This window comes from Bacillus rossius, chromosome 14 (assembly GCF_032445375.1).
Source record: "Bacillus rossius redtenbacheri isolate Brsri chromosome 14, Brsri_v3, whole genome shotgun sequence".
Classification (NCBI taxonomy): domain Eukaryota; kingdom Metazoa; phylum Arthropoda; class Insecta; order Phasmatodea; family Bacillidae; genus Bacillus; species Bacillus rossius.
The window spans coordinates 329,829-355,229 of record NC_086341.1 but is presented as its reverse complement, the minus strand read 5'-3'; the positions used below and the strand labels follow the sequence as shown (position 1 = coordinate 355,229).

Below are 25,401 nucleotides of genomic sequence, written 5' to 3'. Positions count from 1 at the left end.
ACAATTATTTCTTGGACACACGCCATTGAAGTTTTGCACTGTTTGTCAAGGAAAAAAATTTCAAGAACGCTACTAAGAAGTAAAAATGAAAACATGAATCTACAGAGAACAGGCCTAAATCAACTGACGTGAAACAGATAAACCCAACGATGTACTAAACGTGTATTATGGACAACACAATGACAGCACATACGAACACATTCAAACTTAAATATACATGACCGCACAAGAATCCCGTAGAAGGAATTTAGTTATCAAAAAAATAAAAACATCACAGACGAACACAGTGAGTCAGAAACGACGAGATAATTCAAACTAAAACAGTAAATGCGTTGTCCAGGTTTTGTTGTCTGCCTGCATTCAATGTTATTGTTGAAACTGTATCGTCCTTATTAGCCCACTGTGTTCGACTGTGTTGTTTTGTTTTCATTTTTTTTTTTAGTTTTAGTTAGTTTCAAGTAAGCAATTACACAGTTATGTTAAGGCTCTAAATTGGAAATTTTCATGTGAAAAAACTAAGGTTTCAGGAAGGACAGTAAAAGGTGTGATTCACATTATTGATTTCTTACCACACAATTTGTATATAATACAGTTCATATATTTCTCTAAAATGAAACTAAATTCAATACATATTTACAGCATTTTATAACTTATATACATTAAGTACGTACAGTCAATGACGTAAGAAAACATTAACTGATATATAGATAGTTCATAGAAATATTTGGTATACCTTCGAGTTCATTTCATATACCATTCGTCGTACAAAATATATAGCTATAATTAGCGTTCTTGTTTGCTGGAAGTTTTGTTTATAAAAAAGCATAACATGTGTTATTTTACTTGAACGTCCAGCCTAATATGGTTGACAGAACACGAGATTATATTCTACACATATTGCACGTATAACTTCTACGTTTATTTATATTATTTGTTATTTACTACCAGATTTTAATTGTTTTGCACCAGTGGATAAAAAGTAACGAAATTGTAAAGAATGTGCAACCTAAATATTTTTATGTGAAATTTATTGAAAAGTTACTTGTGATTCAAAAACATCAGCATCTTTCCGTCAACAAAACATAGTTCACAAAAGCAAATGTTTGACAGAAGAAAAATTTTTACAGCCGACGAATGATTTGGTAAGTAAAAATGTAGATTTTGTTATGTCAGAAAACCGACATTGTTACTCATCATATTCATTTAACAAACAAAATATTTTGATAGGCCTATAAGAACTATAATTTTTTTTCCCCACCACACATAACCAACAGTCTCTAACATTTTGACTTTTTAATATTTTCTAATATAATCGTGTCCTAGTAACATGCATTTTATAAAAGTCAGCAGCACATTTCCTGTTCTAAACCATCCTATAAACGAAGCCCAGCGCTCTGTCTGACCAAACCATCAGTGAAATTTTTTTTGGAAACTGCTCCAAATGAATTGAGGTATATTAAATTTTGCTGATTCGTTTTGTCGCAAGTTAGATTGCAAACGTTCGTACTCTCGGACTGTGTTCATGATTGGACCCCAGTGCCAGCGTGAGCCAACGACGCCTAGAAAGCGAAGGTAGTCAGAGCTAACAAGGACAAAATGTTGTCTCTAAGAAATCAGCCAATGGAAAAGAAAATGTTGGTAGAGCAAACATAAGGCTAAGAATTTTAGCATGACACCAAACTAATTTTCTAACTTTCCGGCTCTCTACGAAATGTGTATTTACTGCAGTTTTTATCTGTGACAAAAATACAAATTTATAAAAAAAAGTATTTTAGTTAATTTGACTCGGATAGCCAGTGTAGCCCACCTTACGCACAGTCACGTTCAGCTTGTCAAGAGAACAATCACATTTTAAAATGTACTTCACGGAAATACATGACTGTTAATATTTTGAACAGTTTGTTTCCTTGTTGACTGTAGCCGGGAAGATTTGCTTGTCCTCGCTCTAATGGGCCAACAGGAACGCGGTTGCTCAGCCAATGAAGGTCCGAGATTCGCCTGAAAATAGCTATGCTAAGTTAAACGTAAATTGTATTCGACATTCCAGTGAAATGTGTTAAACTAATGGTTTGTGTGAATAAAGAAGTATTACAGCCCTTCAAACTATAATAAACTTGGATTCACAGCATACATTTAAGTTGCTCTGCATTTTATTTGGGCTTAAGATTTCGTTGACACACGTATTAGTAGAGCTACGATTATTTGTGGATTCAATTTCACTGTTCTAGCCTTTTAAGAATGCTCATTGGCGATAACAAGGTAAAGTGCCTGGGGGGAGGCACCCGTGTTTACTTATAGTTTACAACTGGCTCTGGGTCGTCAAGGACGTATCAAGAGTCCTGTGGTCCAATCAGCAACGCGAAGCAGATGTGTATGTGCTTCAAGTCTACTGCGCCACCCGATGAAGACGAAATTATTGTGGTTCTACCTATCTGCCATAGAAAAATAATAAGAAAGCTACAGTGATTTTTTGAGATAAAACGTTTCAGCATAACAGAGGAGTATGTTATCATCAGTTACCATAAATTTGTTTGCAATCACATGTTAAGTATTTCGGACTGACGAGTCTGTGGTGGGACGGCTGGTTTGACAAGGGCTGTGACCCCTACTCTACCCCCCCCCCCCCCCGCCCCGATGCCAGATGCGTGACGTCGTAGCCGATAAGCCCTCGGGAGAGATTGTCCCTGGGCAGTGTGTCGGCGCGCGGCAGATAATTACACCGCAATTCTCCGCCCCACTCCTACCAACCACGTCCTGGGGTCGAAACCCCGCCTGCACAGTCCTAGTCACTCTCCAGGTATGACACACAGTTCATTGATTGCCCCTTGTGCTCTCACCTCTCACTGACCCACTTGCTGCTAGCTCGGGCGATGACTGCCTCGATGCCTTCTAGCGCGTGTCGGACCAACTGCGGCGCAGTCGTGGCAGTGCGCAGATGCTGCTAACGAATACCGCCAAGTGGTAGGGCTCTAACAATGTTCTGGATACCAGAAGAAAAGAGAATGTAACAAATTTATACTCTTTTTGCATGTTCGGATGTGGACATTACTTGTTTGGCAACTTAACAATGCAAATTCACACATATTATTCCGATCTTGTTGTAAATTACAATGCATGAATTCCCAGGCTGATTTTCATACAGGGACTATTATTATGTCTAACAAATCTTATTTTTCAAAACTTAGCATTTATAAAGAGCGTCTGTTTGATAACACTGTCCTGCATTTTGGATTATTTTACTTATGATTTCGGAAAATGGTACTTCACTAAACTTAACACAACATTCATTATGCCAGAGCAGTTTTGTTCATCAGCTGTTTCCAAGATTTTCTCTCTGTCGAGTCCGGAATGCAACACTATAACCCGGAGACGAGAAGACGGAACATGGTGAATTAAGGTACAGATAGATGTATTATCACCATGACATAAATTGTTTAAGACTTGTGTAATTTAATTAATATAGCATTAACTGCTAAGTCTGTTAAAACTCAAGTGTAATGAGTAGTTTGGTAGTTAATGTCCATTTGGGACGGCATACACGCAGTTGGCTTGCTGGTGCGTAGAAAATGTTTGCGCGGACAAGTTACTGACAGCTGTACCAGCAGCCGAATACATGAAGCACAACCACTGGACACAAAATGGGGTGAAACTGCGTGTGTGCTCGAAGAACCGATGAACGGTCTAGAAGCAGAGGTGTCACGTGACAGGAAAACTGGTGATGTTTTGACCTTTGCCACGCGGGTCAGCGAACCGCGAGGTAAGATTCTGTGGAGGTCAGGAACTAGAAGCCAGCAGACATAGAATGTACGAGGGATATTCGTAAAGTAAGCTCCGTTTGGTCATTTAAAAACCAAACTCGCGAGAAAATAATTTTATTGACAGTTTTAGTTTACGAAACATTTTTAATGACCAAACGGACCTTATGTTACGAATATTGTCCGTGTCATCTGCTACACTCTATGTAAAAAGTTTCACTTGACTATTAAAATGTTAATCTGCCGTCTAAAGTGTTGAAGTTTCTTCTTTGGTAATCTATCATTAAATTCATTTTTGATTGGTTGGTCCGATCGGTCATGGAACCCACCGCTGACTGGCTCCGTGGTCCATCATCTTTGGAGGCAGACAGACACGCCACTTCTGTTCTGGTTTTACACGTATTTTTTTATTGGTCTCTTGTTCTTCAGGGTGGGTCGATCTACCCTTGAATTAATCGTGTGTGTGTAATACTTTCTAAGCTTTCTCATGATTGAAAGCTGAATGCGGTTCAAGAACCACTTGCTTCGGCCGCATTCGGGAAATTGTTGGGCTTTACACCAGGGAGACCCGGGGATCCGCACCTCCATAGAGTCGCAGTTTCATGTTGAGGTTCCAACTCGCACGCCTCGAGGAATCACGTTCCAACTCTTGCGCATAAGATATCTGCCTCCGCACCACCAAACAGTCACAAAGTCCTCACCTCCATAGTCACCAGGTCAAGGGTAGTTCTGAGCTCCCGAAGAGTCACGTGGTCAGAGCTCCCACACTTCCAAAGAGTCGCGAAATGATAGAGTCGTTGTTTTCTCCACCCCTCCAGAGAGCTACGAAGTGAGAGACAGGTGCCTGGAGTCCATCACGAGGTCAGAGGTCCCGCACTTCCAAAGAGTCGCGAAGTGAGAGAGGTGTTGCACTCCTCCAGAGAGTTACGAGGTGAGAGACGGGTTCCTGGAGTCCATCACGAGGTCACAGGTCCCGCACTTCCAAAGAGTCGCGAAGTGAGAGAGGTGTTGCACTCCTCCAGAGAGCTACGAGGTGAGAGACGGGTTCCTGGAGTCCATCACGAGGTCACAGGTCCCGCACTTCCAAAGAGTCGCGAAGTGAGAGAGGTGTTACACTCCTCCAGAGAGCTACGAGGTGAGAGACGGGTTCCTGGAGTCCATCACGAGGTCACAGGTCCCGCACTTCCAAAGAGTCGCGAAGTGAGAGAGGTGTTGCACTCCTCCAGAGAGCTACGAGGTGAGAGACGGGTTCCTGGAGTCCATCACGAGGTCACAGGTCCCGCACTTCCAAAGAGTCGCGAAGTGAGAGAGGTGTTGCACTCCTCCAGAGAGCTACGAGGTGAGAGACGGGTTCCTGGAGTCCATCACGAGGTCACAGGTCCCGCACTTCCAAAGAGTCGCGAAGTGAGAGAGGTGTTACACTCCTCCAGAGAGCTACGAGGTGAGAGACGGGTTCCTGGAGTCCATCACGAGGTCACAGGTCCCGCACTTCCAAAGAGTCGCGAAGTGAGAGAGGTGTTGCACTCCTCCAGAGAGCTACGAGGTGAGAGACGGGTTCCTGGAGTCCATCACGAGGTCACAGGTCCCGCACTTCCAAAGAGTCGCGAAGTGAGAGAGGTGTTGCACTCCTCCAGAGAGCTACGAGGTGAGGGGGCGCCGTTAGGAGAGCGGCGAGGGCGGCCGCGGCGCCGGGGGCGGCGGGGGCGGCGCGCACAGGCCCGGGGGCGGCAGCATGGGGTGCCTGCCGAGCAGCGCGCTGAGGTGCGCGTGGTGCGCGAGCAGCTCGTGGGGGTGGGGCGCCGCCCCCGGCTGGTGCGGGTGGTGCGGGTGGTGGGGGTGGAAGTAGGGCCCGGCGGGGCCGTACAGCCCGTGGGGGCGGGCCGCCGCCACCGCCGCCATCTTCAGCTTCTCGATCTCCGCCTCCTGCAGCCGCTTGGCCTTGGCGCGGCGGTTCTGGAACCAGATCTTCACCTGCGGGAACAACACCTAATTGTACTTGGTCGCCCTGAGTGACACTTGACAGTCTATGTTATCAAGACCTCTTAACAAACTCCAGAACATAGCTTCTGTAAACAAACACACTTGGATTGTCAACTTATAGCTACATATAAAGTTATAATATACTTATAGCAAGGTGCTTGTAGTTATCACTGAGTAAAAAGAGATTCTAGGGCCGGTATTCCAAGACACGGAAAAAATGGGGTTTGGTATTGAAAATGCTACACCTGTACTCTAACCGTATTCCTAGCACACGGTCAATACCTTATTTTTAAAAAACGGATTTTGGTTTCCTATCTGCTGCCGATCTGTTGCCCAAATTCCGCGCATGCGCTGAGCTAACTTTTTTTTATTTAGTCCGAATTGCGTCTAGCGCCATTAATTCGTATTTAGTCACTTTCGTGATCATCGGGGAGCGTACCAAGCGTGTTGGTGTGCCAAATTAAATTTTATGGTAGCGAAACTATTTTTAATACATTCCGTACACTTTAATGGTCATAACAAGAAATAATAGCAACTTTAAAAGTACTTGATTAATTACGAAAGCCGTTCTATTTTTGTGCAATTGTAATTTTGCCGTAACAATTGCATCGATGGTTGCGAAACGTCCGCTAGAATGCGTTGCAACCAGTTTATAGCCTCGCGCAGGGCAACATTTATTAAAACAGTTGCCGATTTGTTTCCTTAGTGGAGTTCGATTTGGACACGTCCTGGAAAACAGCCTGCTAGTTAGGTTACGGTTGTGTCCCAACAAGGCAGTGCTTATTCGCAATCTTTATCCGAAAGTTTAGTATACCACCCTAAAATAAACAAGAAACCAGCATTTAACATCGCACTGATGATTCAAGAGCATTTACGCTTTTAACGTCAAACACAACGCACAGTTAATTTTGTGGAGTTGGGAGGGATGTAACATGACTATGTGTTTCAAAGCTTCTACCATGTTAACAACTAAATGTATCGTTTGCTATACATGTACTGTGATCAGGGTCTATTAAGGTGATTGTGAGGCTGAGAGCAAAAATATACTAAGGTAACTTAGTACTGTTGTCCTAACAATTCTAGTTTTACACCATTATAACACTCTTAAATAGGCTTATTAAAATAACAATAATGTAAAGTAATACTAAATTTGCTACAAAATGTTAGTTTTAGCTTACTTCCTATTCGTGTACACAAGTGCAAGCGTAATAAGTTGATAAAGTAAACAAAGAAAAAGAAATAATAAAAAATTAGAATTTAACAAATTATGTAAATACAAACTGTTTATATTATCACAAGCGAAGAATATTTGCCGGTACACGTTATTTATTACTTGAAGGGATGCCAAAAACTTTTATGTAAATGTTAGGAAGAGAATTTACTGCAGTCATTTCAAATGATACGTGGCATAAACACTAATGGACGAATAAGAGGAACAAAGGAAGTTATTGTACTGAACTAAAACACAATTAAGGTTATTATCACAAGTTTAAGGAGGTACAATCCTAAATTGTTGTGTTTCTATAAATTATTTTCCCCCATGTTTTGAAATAAATTCATAATGAAATATAACTATGGGTAATTGTACATAGATGGTATGTGATTATTTAATTTTTTGAAAATATTGAAACAATATTTGTTTCAATCCTAGCGTAAAAATAAGTTTGTTATCGTTTTAAATTATACGTTTGGATTGGGCTTTGTCTTAAAACACTTAATTTTTAGGCTATATTTCGTAAATCATTGAAAAAAAAAAATGTTCCTTTCAAAAAGTCTACAATCCTGAGATTTACAGGTTTTTCGGGAAAGCGATTTTTTAAAATGATAACCTTCAAATAAAGAATTTTTTGACGAGAGGTGCATAGAAATGGTAACTAACATTTTACAACACACAAATGCATTCTCTCAATTTATGCAGGTTTGAAATATAAATTGGTCAGAAGGTTCTTAAAACCATTAGGTAATTAAAAATTCGTTAGTGTCCGGGAAAATGGCACTAATAAACTTGGTTTCTATTTGACACATGCCTTTTATACTAGGCACTATAGAATTATTGAAGTGATGAACAATCAACTACAATATTTATTTTTTTGGTTTAACATTAAGCCACCTGATAAAACACATAATTATAGATGCGTTGGTACACTTCTTCGTTCAAGTGAAAAAAGAAATATTTTTGTTGCAGTTTCGCGAGAGCCCAAGGTCGCAACATTTAAAAAAAGAGAACGAGAGTGGCTTGCAAGACTTTACCAACCATAGAACTTGAAATATACAAAATTCAGGCTATTGTTAGTGCCTAAGCACATGAAATGTTAGAAAAATATCTCACTTTGTTAAAAAAAAAAAAAAAAAAAAAAAAAAAAATTGTGCTAATTCACAAATATTTAAAACCTGGGCTTCTGCAAACATAAAAAGATTTTTTTTTTGTTTTTGCATATTTCGAATTATTTCTGCTTGAACTGAAGTTCTTTCAGGCAACTTAACAGGAAAGTCCTTCAGTAGTGGTTCGGACTGGCTTCAGAGACCGTGGAAAACAGAAATCAGGCCTCGACCCAGCCCTACGAATGCGAGTCCGGTGTTATGTCATTGAGCCACCACGTTCAATATGTTACACATACTGGTGTGCGAAACTTCGAATAGAATATGTAAACACAAGACGAAACGCAATAATTGTCCCGTTTAATTATTCTTGCCTTTAGTCCTTGTGTACTGTATTGTATGCAAACGTGCACTCTGGTTAGAGGGAAAGGCAGATGTATATTAAGAGAATCCCTAATGAGGAAGGTAGATGGCCACCTGAGCGAGGCATATGCCTTCCTGGGGAAGTTCAGTTTGAGGTAGTCAGGCGCCTCCTAGAGCAGGCTAACGCCCAACCTAGGACATCCTTATGCTCTCCTGGGAGGTCAGTAGACACATGGGAGGATGAAAAGCCAACATGGGAGAATGTACAATCCACATGGGGGAGTCAGTAGACACCTGGTAGGACGCGAGCCTAACTGGAGGACGTATAAAACACCTGGGAGGTTGAGGAATGAAGTTGACACCTGGTAGAATGTAAAGCCCACATTGGGGAGACAGTGTACCCTAGAAGTATGTAAATCCCACGTTGGGGAAGCAGTGGACACCCAGGATAATATAAATCCCACGTTGCAGAAGCAGTGGACACCTAGGATAATGAAAAGACACCTGTGTGAGGCAGTATATATGTTAAGGATGTAAAGACTTCTGGGGGAGACAGTATAGGCCTACACGTGAAGGATCTAAAACCCACTTGGGCAAGGAAGCACAAATGTGGAAATTGTAAAGCCCACCTGGGAGAGACAGTGTACATGTTGAGGTTGTAAAGTCCACCTAGGTGAGACAGTGTTCATTTTGAGGTTATAAAGCCCACATGGGAGAGGCGGAATGCCTACCTGGGTCTCGGTGAGGTGCAGCGACGAGGAGAACTCTGCGCGCTCGGCGATGGACAAGTACTGCTTCTCCCGGAACTTCTTCTCGAGGGACAGCAGCTGCTGCGTGGTGAAGGGCGTGCGAGGCTTGCGGTTGGGCTTGTGCTTGCGCAGGTTGCACTTGAGCTTGGGTCCTTCTCCTGGCGCCCCGTCTGCCGACATGCACACACGCGCCACTGAGTCTCTCCTGGCGCCCCGTCTGCCGACATGCACACACGCGCCACTGAGTCTCTCCTGGCGCCCCGTCTGCCGACATGCACACACACGCCACTGAGTCTCTCCTGGCGCCCCGTCTGCCGACATGCACACACGCGCCACTGAGTCTCTCCTGGCGCCCCGCCTGCCGACATGCACACACACGCCACTGAGTCACTCCTGGCGCCCCGCCTGCCGACATGCACACACGCGCCACTGAGTCTCTCCTGGCGCCCCGCCTGCCGACATGCACACACACGCCACTGAGTCACTCCTGGCGCCCCGTCTGCCGACATGCACACACACGCCACTGAGTCTCTCCTGGCGCCCCGTCTGCCGACATGCACACACGCGCCACTGAGTCTCTCCTGGCGCCCCGCCTGCCGACATGCACACACACGCCACTGAGTCTCTCCTGGCGCCCCGTCTGCCGACATGCACACACACGCCACTGAGTCTCTCCTGGCGCCCCGTCTGCCGACATGCACACACGCGCCACTGAGTCTCTCCTGGCGCCCCGCCTGCCGACATGCACACACACGCCACTGAGTCACTCCTGGCGCCCCGTCTGCCGACATGCACACACACGCCACTGAGTCTCTCCTGGCGCCCCGTCTGCCGACATGCACACACGCGCCACTGAGTCTCTCCTGGCGCCCCGCCTGCCGACATGCACACACACGCCACTGAGTCACTCCTGGCGCCCCGCCTGCCGACATGCACACACTCGCCACTGAGTCTCTCCTGGCGCCCCGCCTGCCGACATGCACACACTCGCCACTGAGTCTCTCCTGGCGCCCCGTCTGCCGACATGCACACACTCGCCACTGAGTCTCTCCTGGCGCCCCGTCTGCCGACATGCACACACACGCCACTGAGTCTCTCCTGGCGCCCCGTCTGCCGACATGCACACACTCGCCACTGAGTCTCTCCTGGCGCCCCGTCTGCCGACATGCACACACACGCCACTGAGTCTCTCCTGGCGCCCCGTCTGCCGACATGCACACACTCGCCACTGAGTCTCTCCTGGCGCCCCGTCTGCCGACATGCACACACACGCCACTGAGTCTCTCCTGGCGCCCCGTCTGCCGACATGCACACACTCGCCACTGAGTCTCTCCTGGCGCCCCGTCTGCCGACATGCACACACACGCCACTGAGTCTCTCCTGGCGCCCCGTCTGCCGACATGCACACACTCGCCACTGAGTCTCTCCTGGCGCCCCGTCTGCCGACATGCACACACACGCCACTGAGTCTCTCCTGGCGCCCCGCCTGCCGACATGCACACACTCGCCACTGAGTCTCTCCTGGCGCCCCGTCTGCCGACATGCACACACACGCCACTGAGTCTCTCCTGGCGCCCCGTCTGCCGACATGCACACACTCGCCACTGAGTCTCTCCTGGCGCCCCGTCTGCCGACATGCACACACACGCCACTGAGTCTCTCCTGGCGCCCCGTCTGCCGACATGCACACACACGCCACTGAGTCTCTCCTGGCGCCCCGTCTGCCGACATGCACACACTCGCCACTGAGTCTCTCCTGGCGCCCCGTCTGCCGACATGCACACACACGCCACTGAGTCTCTCCTGGCGCCCCGCCTGCCGACATGCACACACACGCCACTGAGTCTCTCCTGGCGCCCCGTCTGCCGACATGCACACACACGCCACTGAGTCTCTCCTGGCGCCCCGTCTGCCGACATGCACACACTCGCCACTGAGTCTCTCCTGGCGCCCCGTCTGCCGACATGCACACACACGCCACTGAGTCTCTCCTGGCGCCCCGCCTGCCGACATGCACACACACGCCACTGAGTCTCTCCCTTAAACCTTCCACAGACACTCCCTGCCAGTGCAAAGGACGTTTACATGCAACCTGACATCGTTATACATACGGGAACATACCTCTCTTATATAAATGCAATTTATAATACACTGGAAAAAGTTTATAAACACAATTTCTATCAATAATATTGACAATAAATAATATCAATCACTGAAGTATGATATTTAAAAGCACATATCTAATTTTTGTGTGTACGTAGCGTTTTTTTCTTCATCCTGTTCAAATTTCGTTCAATAGCGCGCGCGCATTCTAAAAATTCACTTTCATTATGTTTTCATAACGCGCTTAAATAAGTATAACTTCAAAAAGTATGACAACGTTATTTCTTGTATATGTTTTTAAAGTGTTTTCTCTGTTTTTAAAAACGAAGTTGAATTAAGGCCCTTGCGAAACGTTCTGCCGCTAAGTGCGGTCTGCTAATAGGCCTATTCTTAAAACCCTATACAATAATGTCTTCAAATTATATGTTTTATGTATTGCTTATTAAACCTGGCTATATTAATATTATGTTGCATCTTTCATCGTGACACATTTTACATCTCGAAGGTTCTGAATTGCAGCTCAAAACTGTTTTCAAATTTAAAGACAAAAAAAATGAAAATGTTTATTTTCGTTAATTTTTTTCTTGATTTTTAAAAGTAAATTTGATAATGCAATTGAATAGTAGGCTATGTAAACAAAAATTAATAAATATATGTTGGTGTTGGTGAACTATACGGTCGCATGCGGCTAGGACACCTCTCAACCCGTCCCTGTCGAAGCGCGCTCCGCAGTCACGCAGAGAGCGCGTCAGGCGCTGTTAACGGCTCGAACAATGGCGTCTGGGGCCGTAATGCCGCCGGCGAGTCACATTACGACCTCCTCGCCCCACCACACCGCTCAAGCTGTGCGTGTGCTCGACTTCGATCTGCGACTCATTACTGAAGGATCTCCGAACGTTTACTGATGTATTCGTGTGTCATAGGTAGAGACCGGAAAAATTCGCGGATTCATTTCGCGATATGCTAGAATAAAAATACGTTTGCCTTTTTACCGCATCAGTGATTGTTCCACAGTTTATCTGAATGACACTCGGCCAATGAAACACTTTCAACAAAAGAATTATCGAATCACTAACGTCCCAGTGAACAGGCGACACGAGTCAGTAGCCAATGAGCAGATGTAATTTTCCCGCGTGCATAGTGGATCATGGAGTACATCCTACAGGTCATTGAAATCGCGAATTTTTTCGGTCTCTAGTTATAGGCTACTGAGTTCAATTGCGTTAACATGAACTCACAAGAATTTCCTTCAATTGTAACGAACACAGCCCTCTTAAGTTTACATCAACGACGTCTCTTAGTACGGCCTACTTAAAAAAAAAAAAACACTTCTACAAAGAAATATCAAGTTAACTGTGGTGTATTAAGATCACCGCCTATATTATAAATTTTAAGTGTGTAGGTTTAAAAGTTTTAGAAAGATTATCTTTCGCCCAATTCCCTAACTCAACCCCGTTCACCCCTTTGGGGGCGATTTACGCAAAACCCGTTCTTAATGGGTGCTCTTGTAACATAAGTAATACATACCTACAGCTGCCGAATTTCAAGTTTGTAGGTCTTATATTTTCTGAGAACTGATGATGAGTCAGTGAGTTTTATATAGGTACCTATTTAAAGTCACTTAAGTGTGCTGGGCTGAATGTCTGGAGCTAAGTCCAGAGTCTCTTCAATCTTTGCACTGAGATCCACATGATTATAACTGCCACAGAGATTGTCTATGTGCGTAAGGAGATATGCAGGACAGTCACAAGTTGCTATCGAAGAATCCGCGAAAAACTAATGTTTTTACGTAGGATAGTGGAATGTTCTACTAATGAACGGTTGAAAGGGCAAATAATTATACTGTCGAATTTGTATGTTTCTGTCTATTATTACCGCATACATAGCAGGTCCCGTATCACTTAGGTGCAGGAAGTCTGTTTTTTTTTCTCGAGAAGATGGCAAGACTATCTGTGTGTTAGAGCACTGTAGAATCAAGGTTTTACGTTGTTTTTTTTTTCTTTTCAGAAACACGTGTGCGGTTGGAGCACGAAATCACAACCACTCAGTGCGGAAGCAAACGCGTCCTAAAATGACATGGTTAAATATTGCAGTGGCTTCTCTGGCAGACAGCCGCAAATCACAAGGAAGGAGTAGCTGGCGCAGACATAACTATGACAGTCAATTAAGCGTTCAGATTTTTTGCTAGAAAATTACCTGCACTCACTGAGATATAAATTCAGGTAGGCCTACGTATCGGTTAATTGACGTAAATAAGCTACAGACCAAGCTTAACAAGTTCAGCCAAAACACGAGTCACAAGTTAGAAATCACAGTAAACTTAACGGGCTCTTCAACGAAGAATTTAACTCAAGCAAACGTAGAGTAGAGTGCTTCGTCATTTCAAATAACTGAATCTTCGTAGGAACTAAGCCATATTTCGACTTCGAGTTTCGTTCCAAACAAAGGTTAACACGCACATTGACGAAATAAGAGTGTTCTTACTGTAGACTTAATATTTTTTTTTTTAATTTTTATAAATTTACTAAGAATATTCTTTTGGATGCATGTGACAAGTAAGTAAACACAGTGTTCGTAAGTTTACGAAGATTCATGACAATTTGTAACCAACGTTCTTCGAAAATCGAATGTGAAAATTTCTAACAGTGTCAAGACGCCACTACGTTTGAAATATACAGGTACTGACAAATTCTCTTTGTCAAACAGTTGTAGGATTTATCCTACTTCAAAATTAATTCCCAAAATTCCCTGTGCTCAGACACGAGCAATAAATAGCATAAAGCTCTGACGAATGAATAAAGTGAACTTTATGCGATATACGTAGGCCCTTAACCCTGAGAAGAGCAAATTAAAAGACATAAATAGTTAGCCTTGTAGACACGTGCGCTCAGGAAAAACGAAATATATTTTCAGTTGTTTATCCCCGTCGTTATGCTTATTTACAGCCGAGCCTTCCCGTGGCCCGATAAACTGATTCGCCCTCCCGGAGCGTCATATCTCTTTATTTTATAGTGTGTGAACAGTAATAAATACCAGCACGGCCGTGGTAGCTCGCCCCAGACCACTTCCTCTCGCCAGCTTCGTGTACTGTGCGTCCGTGATAGATCTCTCCCGCAATAGCCTCAACTTTCTCCGGACATGCCTAGACTCCCCCCCCCCTTATTCTTAAGATGTTTTAAATAAAACAATTAACTGTTCTAAACATGTTCAAATGTAGGCTACACAGAAAAAAAAACAATTTTATACTTTAAACAAAATATTTCTTTGAAAATAACTTGGCAAAAAACAGTTTGTAAGTAATACTACAAGAAAGATATTGCAACTTTGTACAAATAATGGTGAGTGTTATTTTTGCATATATGAAATTCGTTTTTCGATATATTACTGAGTATTTCTTACAAAAAATAGTATTTTTTTTTAATTTTCTTTCAAGCATAATTATTTTAAACCATGAAAAAATAAAAATATTTAATAATTGGATTTTATTTGATTTATTATGCTTATTAATGTGCGCAGTTAAAACTGGAAAGCTATTCAGGGAACGGTTTACCCATTGGAGGTACTGGGACAACACACAGCATAAATCTCCGGGTAAGAATCCGAACCTAGTATTACTGCGAGTGCTATTGTATAGTAATACATTTGTTTTAATGTAAATGTACAAATATACAAATATCTGTAATTTTGCATGAATATTTATGTTCCATTTATAAAAAAAAAAAAGTACACTGTATTTTCATGGACAGTTGTAGAAACAAGATTTTATTTCGGGAGGGGGTTTGAGAAAAGAAATAAAATAAGAACTTTGGTATTAAAATAAATTACGTCCAAAACAAAGTATTTGGACAATTACATAATCATTCTCAACTACTCTCTAGTCCAGGTGTTGTAATAGATCACCTTACATCACTCAAAATAACATATTGCCTTGAGCAATATCTAGCAATTTTTATAATTATTTTAACATAGACAGCACAGACAATTTCTTTGAAGGAATTTGTCAGAAAAAATTTATCACAGCGCAGATGAACATAGTGGGCTGACAACAACGAGGCAGATGCCACAAGAACAATAAATAGGCACAGACAAAAAAAAATACCTTTGGACAACACAGCGTCAGACGAAACCAACGATGATAGCAATCTGATGATCTGAAGAACACAACGACACCGACACAGAGGTGAACGCAGTGATGAGACCAAACACAAATTGTATACAATCTAATGACGACAGCACAAACTAGCACTGTAGGCTTCTGTGTGTTTGTGTATTCATTTATTTGTCCGTCCATGAGGTTTCTCTATGTTATAGGCTAAGTACAGTCAAAACCTGCAGTGGCTTATGTAAAAAAAAATTTTAATCAAGCTCCTCAATTGCAAGAATCGTCTAAACAACGACTATCTGTAAGTATGATTCGTCACGATTTTCTTTGCTTCTATATGATTTAAATGTCATTATTATATTTATATGGATCATACATAATTAATCCCATTCTATTCAGTTCCGGATGGATTAATTTTCGATGGCTCACTCTGCCTTATAGAACATCTTGAAATATTTGTTTATGGATGCTGTATAATAATTGTGGACTTAAAAATTCGAAGGTCCAATGACCACCAGCATAAGCTCCACAGTCCTATGCACACTTGAGCAACTGTTACGTTCTCGTTGGCTGCTGACTTGTGAGACGTCTCAAAAGGGGTTTCCTTTGTTTTGACACTTCTTTTGTTGGTGGTTTCTCATCTAGTTTTAACTGTGAGCCAACAGTTGAGGCAGCACAAAAAGTAGCGTATCGTGAAATCAATCCGGGAAATTTTCCTGTTTCTAATAATAATGGCGTCTTGCCATTTCTCCTCTCCTCTTTTAGATCGCCATTATTCTTTATCTCTCTCTCTCTCTCTCTCTCTCTCTCTCAAGCCGCACTGGTCTTGGAAACCAGAAGAGCGGAGAAGTGAATGGACAGGGCATCGTCTGTTCCTATCCTCAGAATTTTTTTTATTTCTCCCGAGACGCTTTTATTTATATCTCGTCCTCTGTTGCTCGCGCTCTCTTTTTTGCCTCCTCCGGCGGAGGGCTATTTATTTTCCGGTTCGTTAAACCAAACCAGTGATATTTCGATTTGTTTCAGACATGCCCTGCCCGCCCGCCGACAGGGTTTTGACCATCTTTGGTTTATTTTCTTTTAATATAATTTTTTGTGTGCTGTTTGCGGTTTTTACGCGGGGCCACGAGTCCTTACCACGCGGTCGTGTTGCTTGCCTTAAGGCTGTCTCACACGCCGTGTTGTTAGTTAATTTTCCTGTCACATGAATAATTGAGGTGTTGCCTGTTAATTCATTCGAAAAGCTCCCTTGGGTCTGTTGTTGAGTCACAAATTTTCTCACGAGTAGAAACCCGGAAATTTCTAGGATTCAGTTGATTTCAGTTTAAAATTACAAACTAGTGTATGCTGCACCCTGAAACCCTTACCCATTATCTGATTTAGTGTAGAATCTCCCCTTAGTCTTCTTAATGGTCACTCTACTGCTAGCTGGTAGTTCACTGGCGCACAGCCGTAAGTAAGATTAATGGAACAGTTTTGAACCCGTCATCAAAGCAAGGATGAGATATGCATATGTTTGCAGTCTAACTGGTGACCAGAAGAATCGGAGAAATTTCCGCGTCTCTAGTCACTAGATATTAACTATCATCTTTAATAATAATTCATTAATATGACCCCTTATCCAGGGGTTTTGTTAATGTGGCGGGATGATAGGTACGACGCTTTCTGGTGCTTCTGGCGCGGTATCGCCTCTAATCGCAAGGCTGTGAACTGGCGCGCAGTCTTCCCATCGTGCGTAGGACAACTGTGATATTTGAGTGGTAACCATAACATTATATGGCGGAGAAATAAAGAAAAAAGTGTAATGCAAGTCTCTTAACTGTTTTCAAGTAGCCGTACAGGAAGTTTTATGCCTAAAAATTATTCTGAAAACACACGTTTGAGACATTTTCACTCTACTAAAAATTCGGCTTTAAAAACTAAATGCGCCTTCAGCGTATCCTTGCAGACGTCACCCGGGCAGGCGGGGCAATGAGTCATCCAGCAGTGGTGAGCACAGAGCTGGTATCTAGGAGGTTCGCCAGGTGGTGCTCTTGCAGGCCTCGTTATGTGTCTTTGATCGCCCTCGAGGCCCATAAAGCCCGGGCGACTCGTGGGAAGCCATAAAGCACCGCGGGCTGTTTGTTTGTTTGTTTGTTCTTCGCCAGGAGGGCTGCGCGACCAACGGAACGACACTGTTTGCGGCAGGGTTTTTTTCTTTCGGGAAAACATTTCGAGATTAGACTGCAGCATCGCGATTCATATCATGTCAGTCTGAAACTCTGAGTTCTATGTATTATGTATACTCTACCCACAACTGCTTTCCTATTGGCTGACACATTATTGTAGAACCTCCATGTCTTTTAAATTAGTCGAAGTGATTCGGCCACTATATACTGTTGGCTGGTAGTTGTCTGGCCCACAGTCGCAGAGGGAGTGTCCAAACTATTGTGATCCAATCATCAAAGCAGTAGAGAGGTGTGCGTACATGTTTGCAGTCTACCAATGAAGCGTTAGTTGTGTATTGATTTATACAGTAACGTTTACACTGTTCTACTTGAACAGATCCAAACATACGTTTTGACGTCTAGTTCCTAATAGAACAGCAAAATTGGTTATTATTGTGTGTTGCAGAAACAAAGCAACGGCCTCGGGGGCTGTCAAACATATCTCCTTGCTTGTAAAAAAAACTTGAGCTACGAGCCGCGCTGGTGATAGCTGCTAGCGCCCTACTGCGACTTACGTAACCTAAGAAGCTAAAAAGACTGTTAAGAGCAACAAGATAATGTCATTTTTCACTAGTCTACAATTACTACTTAGTTCTAAAATAGTGGAAATTTTCTTGAAGTAAACTATGATAATGAAGACTGAGCAGTGCCAATGGTTATACTAACGTAAGTTATATATTTCGTTTGTTAACTGTAGTAAGAGGCGGGAAAAAAAACCCAGATTCACATCGCAATAGACGCTGTCAGAGAGATTTAATACAGTTTGTATCGAAATATTTTCACAAAAAATATTCATGTGTCTATTTGTATAGCATTCAATATGGTGAAGTGTTTTGCCAACCAGCTCTTCTCATTATGCTTTTTGAGAAAAGTTGCTGTCTGTATTTATTTTGCATGCTATAAAGAATAAGGATAAAATAAAAAGATAATGCCAATTATTAGAGACATGAAAAATTCGTGGATTCATTTCGCGATAGGTTAGAATACGAATACGTTTGCCTTTTTGCTACTGCAGTGATTGGGCCACAGTTTATCTGAAGGAATCCGAGCCAATGAAAAATTTTCAACAAAATAAGTAACGAATCACAAGCAGCCCAGTAAACAGGTGTCAAGAGTCAGTAGCCAACCAGCAGATGTGATTTGCTTGAATACATACCTATAGAATCATGGAGTCTATTCTGCAGGTCTCTACCAATTATGTAGGTACGAACAAATATTTACAAAAAAAACGTTGATTTGATAGTGTGTAGTTGTGAACAGTCCGCTGTTTCAATACCAGGGCTGTGCCTTCCTGAAGGAGCGTGGGAACACCACGGCTTTTTCCTGGATTTGACTCTGTCACTAGTGCATTTTGGGTGTGATATAGAATATGCTCAAAGTTTGAGCCTCGATCACTTAGTGAATTCATTGGCTAACAAATCAAACTTGAAGCACACATACACATCTGCTTCACGTAGATGACTGGACTACAGTCCAGCTGACGACCTTCAGCTAATTATAAACAAGAGGAAGAAGTGGTTCGCCAATCACATGTAACCCACCCAATGATTGGACTTTGTTATCGACCAACGAAAACTAAAAAAAAAAAAAAAAAAAAAAAAAAAGCTTGATCATATACAGGCAAGTTGAATCTAGCCTGGTGTGAAACGAACACGTGAAATTATCGCGGCAAATGGCTTTCATTACCGTCGCCCTGTGAAGCAGCTCTCTTGAGACAATACAGGGTGTTCTCGTGAGTTCACGCCCGCCTTCTGGGCCTCAATCTGCTCCTTGTAGCTCGCTGGTCCCTCCCCCCAGCTGAGACGGCTCGCGGGTAATTGAGTAGCCGGCGACGGGCGAATCGCAGCTAATTAATGGCACCTTTCGTTCCTTTCCGCTTTGCTGCTTAAACACCCGAGGACAAGGCTGTAATTATGTAGCAACTCTTTTCGTTCCCATCTGCAGCACTGAAACAGCCACATTTTAAATGGGTGGGCAGTGAGTTAATTTCGTATCTTATACTTCAAGTCCCGCGCTAACTGCTGTGACGACGTACAACAAATGACTAGTGGTACTAATTTAACGACTGCTTTGATAACTAGTGGTGGAACTTGCAATTACGTTCAGAACAAGCAATTTAACACATCCTGAGTCGTGTTTCTGGCGACGGTAATTATCCTAACAAATTTTCACCAACTAAGTTTGCGAAACCCTGTAACTTCATACATTTGTGGTTATAACCCAAGTCTATTATGAGATTTGCAATCATTTCAAAGATAACATTTTTATTAAAAAAATATACATACAAATTCTTTTTAATGTGTAAACATACCAACTTTAGGTATACGGCATTTGGTAGGAGTAATTTCATGAATGGAACGGCAATTGATTGGAACGGATATGTGTGACCGCAGCGCTGCAATCTGCGGGAGTCTCAGAAATCTCTAAAATATGAGGGACTCTCGTGATTCATCCGTACATATTAACTTTCGCGAACATCGTGGGACATACTGAGCCCTTGGCCGGCGAGGACTCAGCGAGACTCCGTGACTCTCCTTCACACGACCGTGACTCTCCTTCACACGACCGTGACTCTACTTCACACGACCACGTGGCAGTAACTACCGCCCAACCTAACATCGAGTTAGCTTTGACAGCTTCTTGCTTGTAGACTATAGTTCACATTTAAAACATTCATTGTACTGGTAGAGTTGATAATTTGTCCATTATGACCAGCTTCTTTGCATGTATAGGCATTGATGAACCGCAAAAAACATTATCTGTTAATGTTATAAATGTGTAGCTTGCAGTTGATGCCATAGCTAATGTTGAAATAAACGAATATTTAGTAACATATCGTCACGAGTATAATGTGGGGGAAATTGGGTTCTTAAGGGATAGCCCAAATAGGTTTTATTACAGTTTTATTAACACTTACATAACTAATAAATAATTGTACTTAAAATTGTCCTATCACCAATCACTGACGCTTTAAAATGTTTATTCGCAAGTCACTCAATGTCTGTCAAGTTCCACAGTTCGCGCTTCTCACTGGAGCTAGGCTTGACAGTCTTATATAGGCATGTGGCCTAGACCTATATGGACCAGCCTAATTAGGCAATTGCTTCTTTTGCATACAGCCATCAATCACAAGAGGAAACAAATATGGTGCAGACTTGTGTTTCGACTTTTCCCGAAAAAATAATTGCTCTTGCCAATAACTAAGAGTAAGTTTTTTTTTTTTTTTTTTTCACAAAATAAATATTTTCGCTTATAAGGCAAGCCCATGCCAGGTTTTTTTTTCTTGTAGTTCGAGTCCGTCTGCAACAGAAACCATTGCCTTTTTTTGGCCGGGTTATTTCAGGACGCATTCACTTGCGCACAAAATTACTGTGATTGGAGTGCAGACAAGTAGCCTGTACATGAAGAAAGTAACTCAATCACGAATCAAACACGAAGCTATTGTATTTGAATACACACGTGTGCTTGAATATTTTAGCATAAATAGCAGCTGCAGGCAGGCGCTGAGCTGGGAGAAGCGAGCACTCCACTGTTGGTGTTGGCGAGGGAGGGGGGGGGGGGCAGGCCAGAAGCAGTCGCATTAATCACGAGACGGTAATTAGCCCGCCGGCGGTGTGGAGATGCCTATCAGCGCTGCGACGCCTGGCCGCGGTGGTCACCAGCAGCTCTGGGGGCGTCTTCTGCCTTCTGCCTTCTGCCTTCTGCCTTCTGCCGTCTGCTTCGTACAGCCCGTCTTCCGCAATCTTCGTCAGTATTCTGCCAACTGATATATGCCGTCTGACTATTGGCTTCTGCCATCTGACGTGTGACTTCTGCCATCTGCCATATGATATCTGCGTCTGACTTGTGACTTCTGCCATCTGCCATATGACTTTTGGCTTCTGTCGTCTGCCATCTGCTATCTGCCGTCAGACTTTTGGCTTCTGCCGTCTGACTTGTGACTTATGCCATCTGCCATATGACTTTTGGCTTCTGTCGTCTGCCATCTGCTATCTGCCGTCAGACTTTTGGCTTCTGCCGTCTGACTTGTGACTTCTGCCATCTGCCATATGACTTTTGGCTTCTGTCGTCTGTCATCTGCTATCTGCCGTCAGACTTTTGCCTAGAGACTTTTGCCGGTTACTACCTGCCGTCTAATTTTTGCCGGTTGCTACCTGCCGTCTAACTTTTGCCTCGTGCATTCTACAGACTTCCATCTGCCGTCTGAGGTTTTCCCTGTGCCTTCTGGCATCTGCCATCTGCCGTCTGACTTTAGTCTTGTGCTTTCTGCCGTCTGCGAGTGTTTTCAGACTGAACGCTAGCGGCGTCACACACATTTGATCTACGGACCATTCAAATTTACTGTCCCTTGTCAACATTTCTCATTATTGTCTATCATTGACACAGAGTCTTAACAGGGCGTTTCAGGGATTGCCACCAAGGTAAATTGGTTGAATATGTAGGTCACTTCAGCCACTGATTGAGAATATATGAATGAAAAAGTATGTTAAAAAGACTAGCATATTTATAAAATGACTGTTCTGAGCTCAGCAACACAGTTGGCATTGGCGTGGACGTACTCTGGTGTTTGACATGTTGGCAGCCATGCTGCAATTAGTGGCTGCTCGACTTCAAACACAGGCAGGAAAATTACTTGGCGTTATCTTCTCGGTTTTAGGAACCACTAGGGGGAGGGGGAGGGAAGGTAAGTACAGGTAGTTCACTGATACCAACAGGACCCGGAAATTCCGCGGATTCGTTCGGTGCCAGGCTAAAATGCATAGCTTTATTTTCGCTCTAACAACGTTTGCTTTTCCAACGGCTGATTTCTTAGGGATAATTCTATGGCTCTTGTTAGTTGGCACTACCTGATTCGCTTACCTACTTCTCTCCTAGCTGGGCGTCACAGTCGCAGAGGGGCGTACCTACACAACTGTGGTATGAAGGTTTGCTATTAATGAATGTCTGAGTGTTCTGTGGTTGTAAGTATCTGGTGCACGCGTTGTGAGGTAACGGAACTGCACGTGCGCGTGCGTGCCTTCATGCGGAGCGTGGTCTCAGTTTCCTGGAGATAGGCTCGCTCCAGGGGTTACGCCACACTGACACAGTTGCGATAACCCCCTAGTCCCGCAGCGACTCGATAGCCATGCCTACTTCGTAAACGGAACACGGTTTTTGTTTTTGCGACAGAACACGTTGCTGAAGAACAGTCATAGTGTTCCTCCTGTGCCGGTCAATAGGCGCAGATGTTTATTCACAAAAGTATTTCGTGACTGTGTGTTTAAATATTGAATGTGGTTCGTGATGGTTGAGTTTATTTCATGTAGGCCCTATGTCTACCTGTCTACTGTCGGCACATTAATCACAGCAATTGTTTGCGAAAGCAAACGAATCCTGCACAGAGAAAAATCTTGGTTTGTTTGAATCAAAAAAATATTTATTTGTATATGGCAAAACAAATATTTACTTGCTGTAACAAAATATTTTGTTAGCTTAACCAAACTTTGTAAGTAACAAAAATTATTTGTTACACCTAACCAAATATACTTACAGTTAAGTTGAAAAAACATTTTGTTGGGTCAACAGAATCTTTCCTACTACAAAATATTTCTTTGAATTAACAAATTACATATATTTATTTTGCCATATACGAACAAATATTTTGTTGAGGCAAACAATCATTTCTCTCAGTATGAATGGCCCGGCTATACAAGGGAATAGCTTCTCTTGCAGACGACCGCCAATTACAAGGAAGCAGCCGGCATAACTTACGGCAAGTCTATTGTATGTAGAGAAAGTTAGCCATTCCACAAATAAATCCTTTGGAAAATAGGTGCCAAAATCAAATTATATCATCTTGTAATTCTTCAAACATAACCGTGCTAATTTTACTATTTGATCGTGTGGAATGTCTATAAGTTTAATATTGCTTCGTAAGGAAAAATTTTAGTCTCCCAAATTAAGTGAAACATGATGTTATAGATTATTAAAAAAAATTAAGTATTTTACTTGAACATATCATTAATACATTTTGGTAACTAGTTTTCAAAAAAAAATTGTCTTATAAATTCTACAAAAATTTAACTGGTTGCCGACTGTCACAGGCATTGTCTAATAAGATGGAAATGTTTGCGATATCATTCACCTCTGGATAGTCTCCACAGTTTTAAGATACACGAGCCAGTAACTCCTGCTGCCAACTTGTGAGACGTCTCAACTGTGTTGCTTGTGATTCGATACTCCTTTGGCTGGGGATCTCCCATTGGCTCAGAGTCCTCCAGATAAACTGCGAGCCAATAGTAGAAGGATCACAAAGATTATAAATATTTTAATTTTAGCCTTTCACGAAAAAAATCTCCGAGATCTACCTATCTCTACTAATTAACTATCTTGGTTTTCAAGATTCAGCAGCGTCGAAGTGATCGATGGGCAACCCTGAGGATGCCTGCTACAAAGCAGAGCGAAACGGTAGTACATCTACTACTTCGAAAAGCTTTTCTTCAAAATTGTTAAGTGGGTGCCTCATATTTCAGGTCATGATTTATATTTACGTTAATCACAGATAAACGTGCAGACTTTTTAAATGTTTTAACTTAAATGAAATGAAAAAATATATATATTTACATCTAATACCTACTTGTTGCATAATTACCTGCCGAAGTTACATTTTAATTGTTTTTGATGAGTAGGTATGTAATAACAATAATCAAACGGATTTCAGAACTAAAACTCTTTAGGTTTAAAGGCAAGGATACTGGCTACTTCATGATAGGGTTTCTATGTCAAATACAAAACTTATTTTATTTTGATTAATTGTCAATATCATCACAAATTTTAAAATTTTGAAAGGCCAGTTAAAATTAAAATAAATTTTCTGAATGATTTTACGACTGTCTCTTGAAGTAGCCAATAGTATTGTGGTTACACCTAAAACGTTTTATTCTGTTTTCCAGTTGATTTTATTTATTTGTACCTACTTCCTTAAAAACGTCAAACATTTAAATTGAAAACTAATTATGCAAAAAGTTTGCAATTTATAGGATATATATATATAAATTTAATGGCATTTAAACGAATGGAAAGTCTACTTGTTTCCCAGCGCTGGACGCAAGGACCTGACATGGGGCGCAACCCCGGAGTGATGACCAGAGCGGTGCGTCGAGACGGTGCAGACGCGCCAGTCACGACAGGCGTCTGCGAGGCTGCTATCAGCGACGAGCAGGGACTTACCGCGGTAATGGCCGCACTTCTCTCTCTCTGCGAGGTCGCAAATCAAACTCCGTCGCGTGCGAACACGGAACATAAAGCGCCGTCGTTATGTGGGCTGAGAAATCCGTAATGCGTGAGTTGTCGCCGGTAGTAATGGGGCAAGATGTAAAATGACTTAACTTCCACGGATGTATTTTTAAAAGTTAACTAGCTAATGCCCGGCATGTGTTGAAATGCTTGAATCATTTTTTTTGTTAATTTTTTGAAGTATCTATCTCTCTAATTCGTTATCTCTATATCTATGTATAACTCTCTATATATCTTTATAGACATCTATCTATATCTATATCTCTATTCTGTGTATATCTCTATATATGTCACATTACAGCAATTAAAATATTAAAGAAAAAGCCAGTCGCTCGCCCAAGGGGTCACTCGCCCTCTTCACTTCACTGCCTCACCAGTCTCCCCGGTAACACCACTCAGCGTCGTCTTACACACCTGCGAAGTACTGCTCTGGTCTCGTAGTTCTTCGAAGAGTGCATCATCAAATTCTCCGATTATACACTCGAAGCTTCGAGAACTCTGACATCCTAGTTACGCCACTCCACGCAGGTTTGTTTTTTTCAATTATT

At 42.6% G+C, this 25,401-nt stretch overlaps 1 protein-coding gene across 1 annotated transcript in view; it reads right to left on the bottom strand.

The window, feature by feature from the left end:
• Positions 1-576: 576 nt before the first annotated feature.
• The window catches only part of LOC134538983 (homeobox protein MSX-2-like), a 45,049-nt gene continuing 20,224 nt past the window's right edge, over positions 577-25,401 (bottom strand). The window contains exons 3-4 of the mRNA XM_063380642.1: positions 9,149-9,336; positions 577-5,726 (exon numbers count right to left, since the gene is read on the bottom strand). Of these exons, the coding sequence (XP_063236712.1) occupies positions 5,415-5,726; positions 9,149-9,336 (500 nt within the window). The 3' untranslated portion in view covers positions 577-5,414. The remainder of the gene's footprint in view (positions 5,727-9,148; positions 9,337-25,401) is intronic.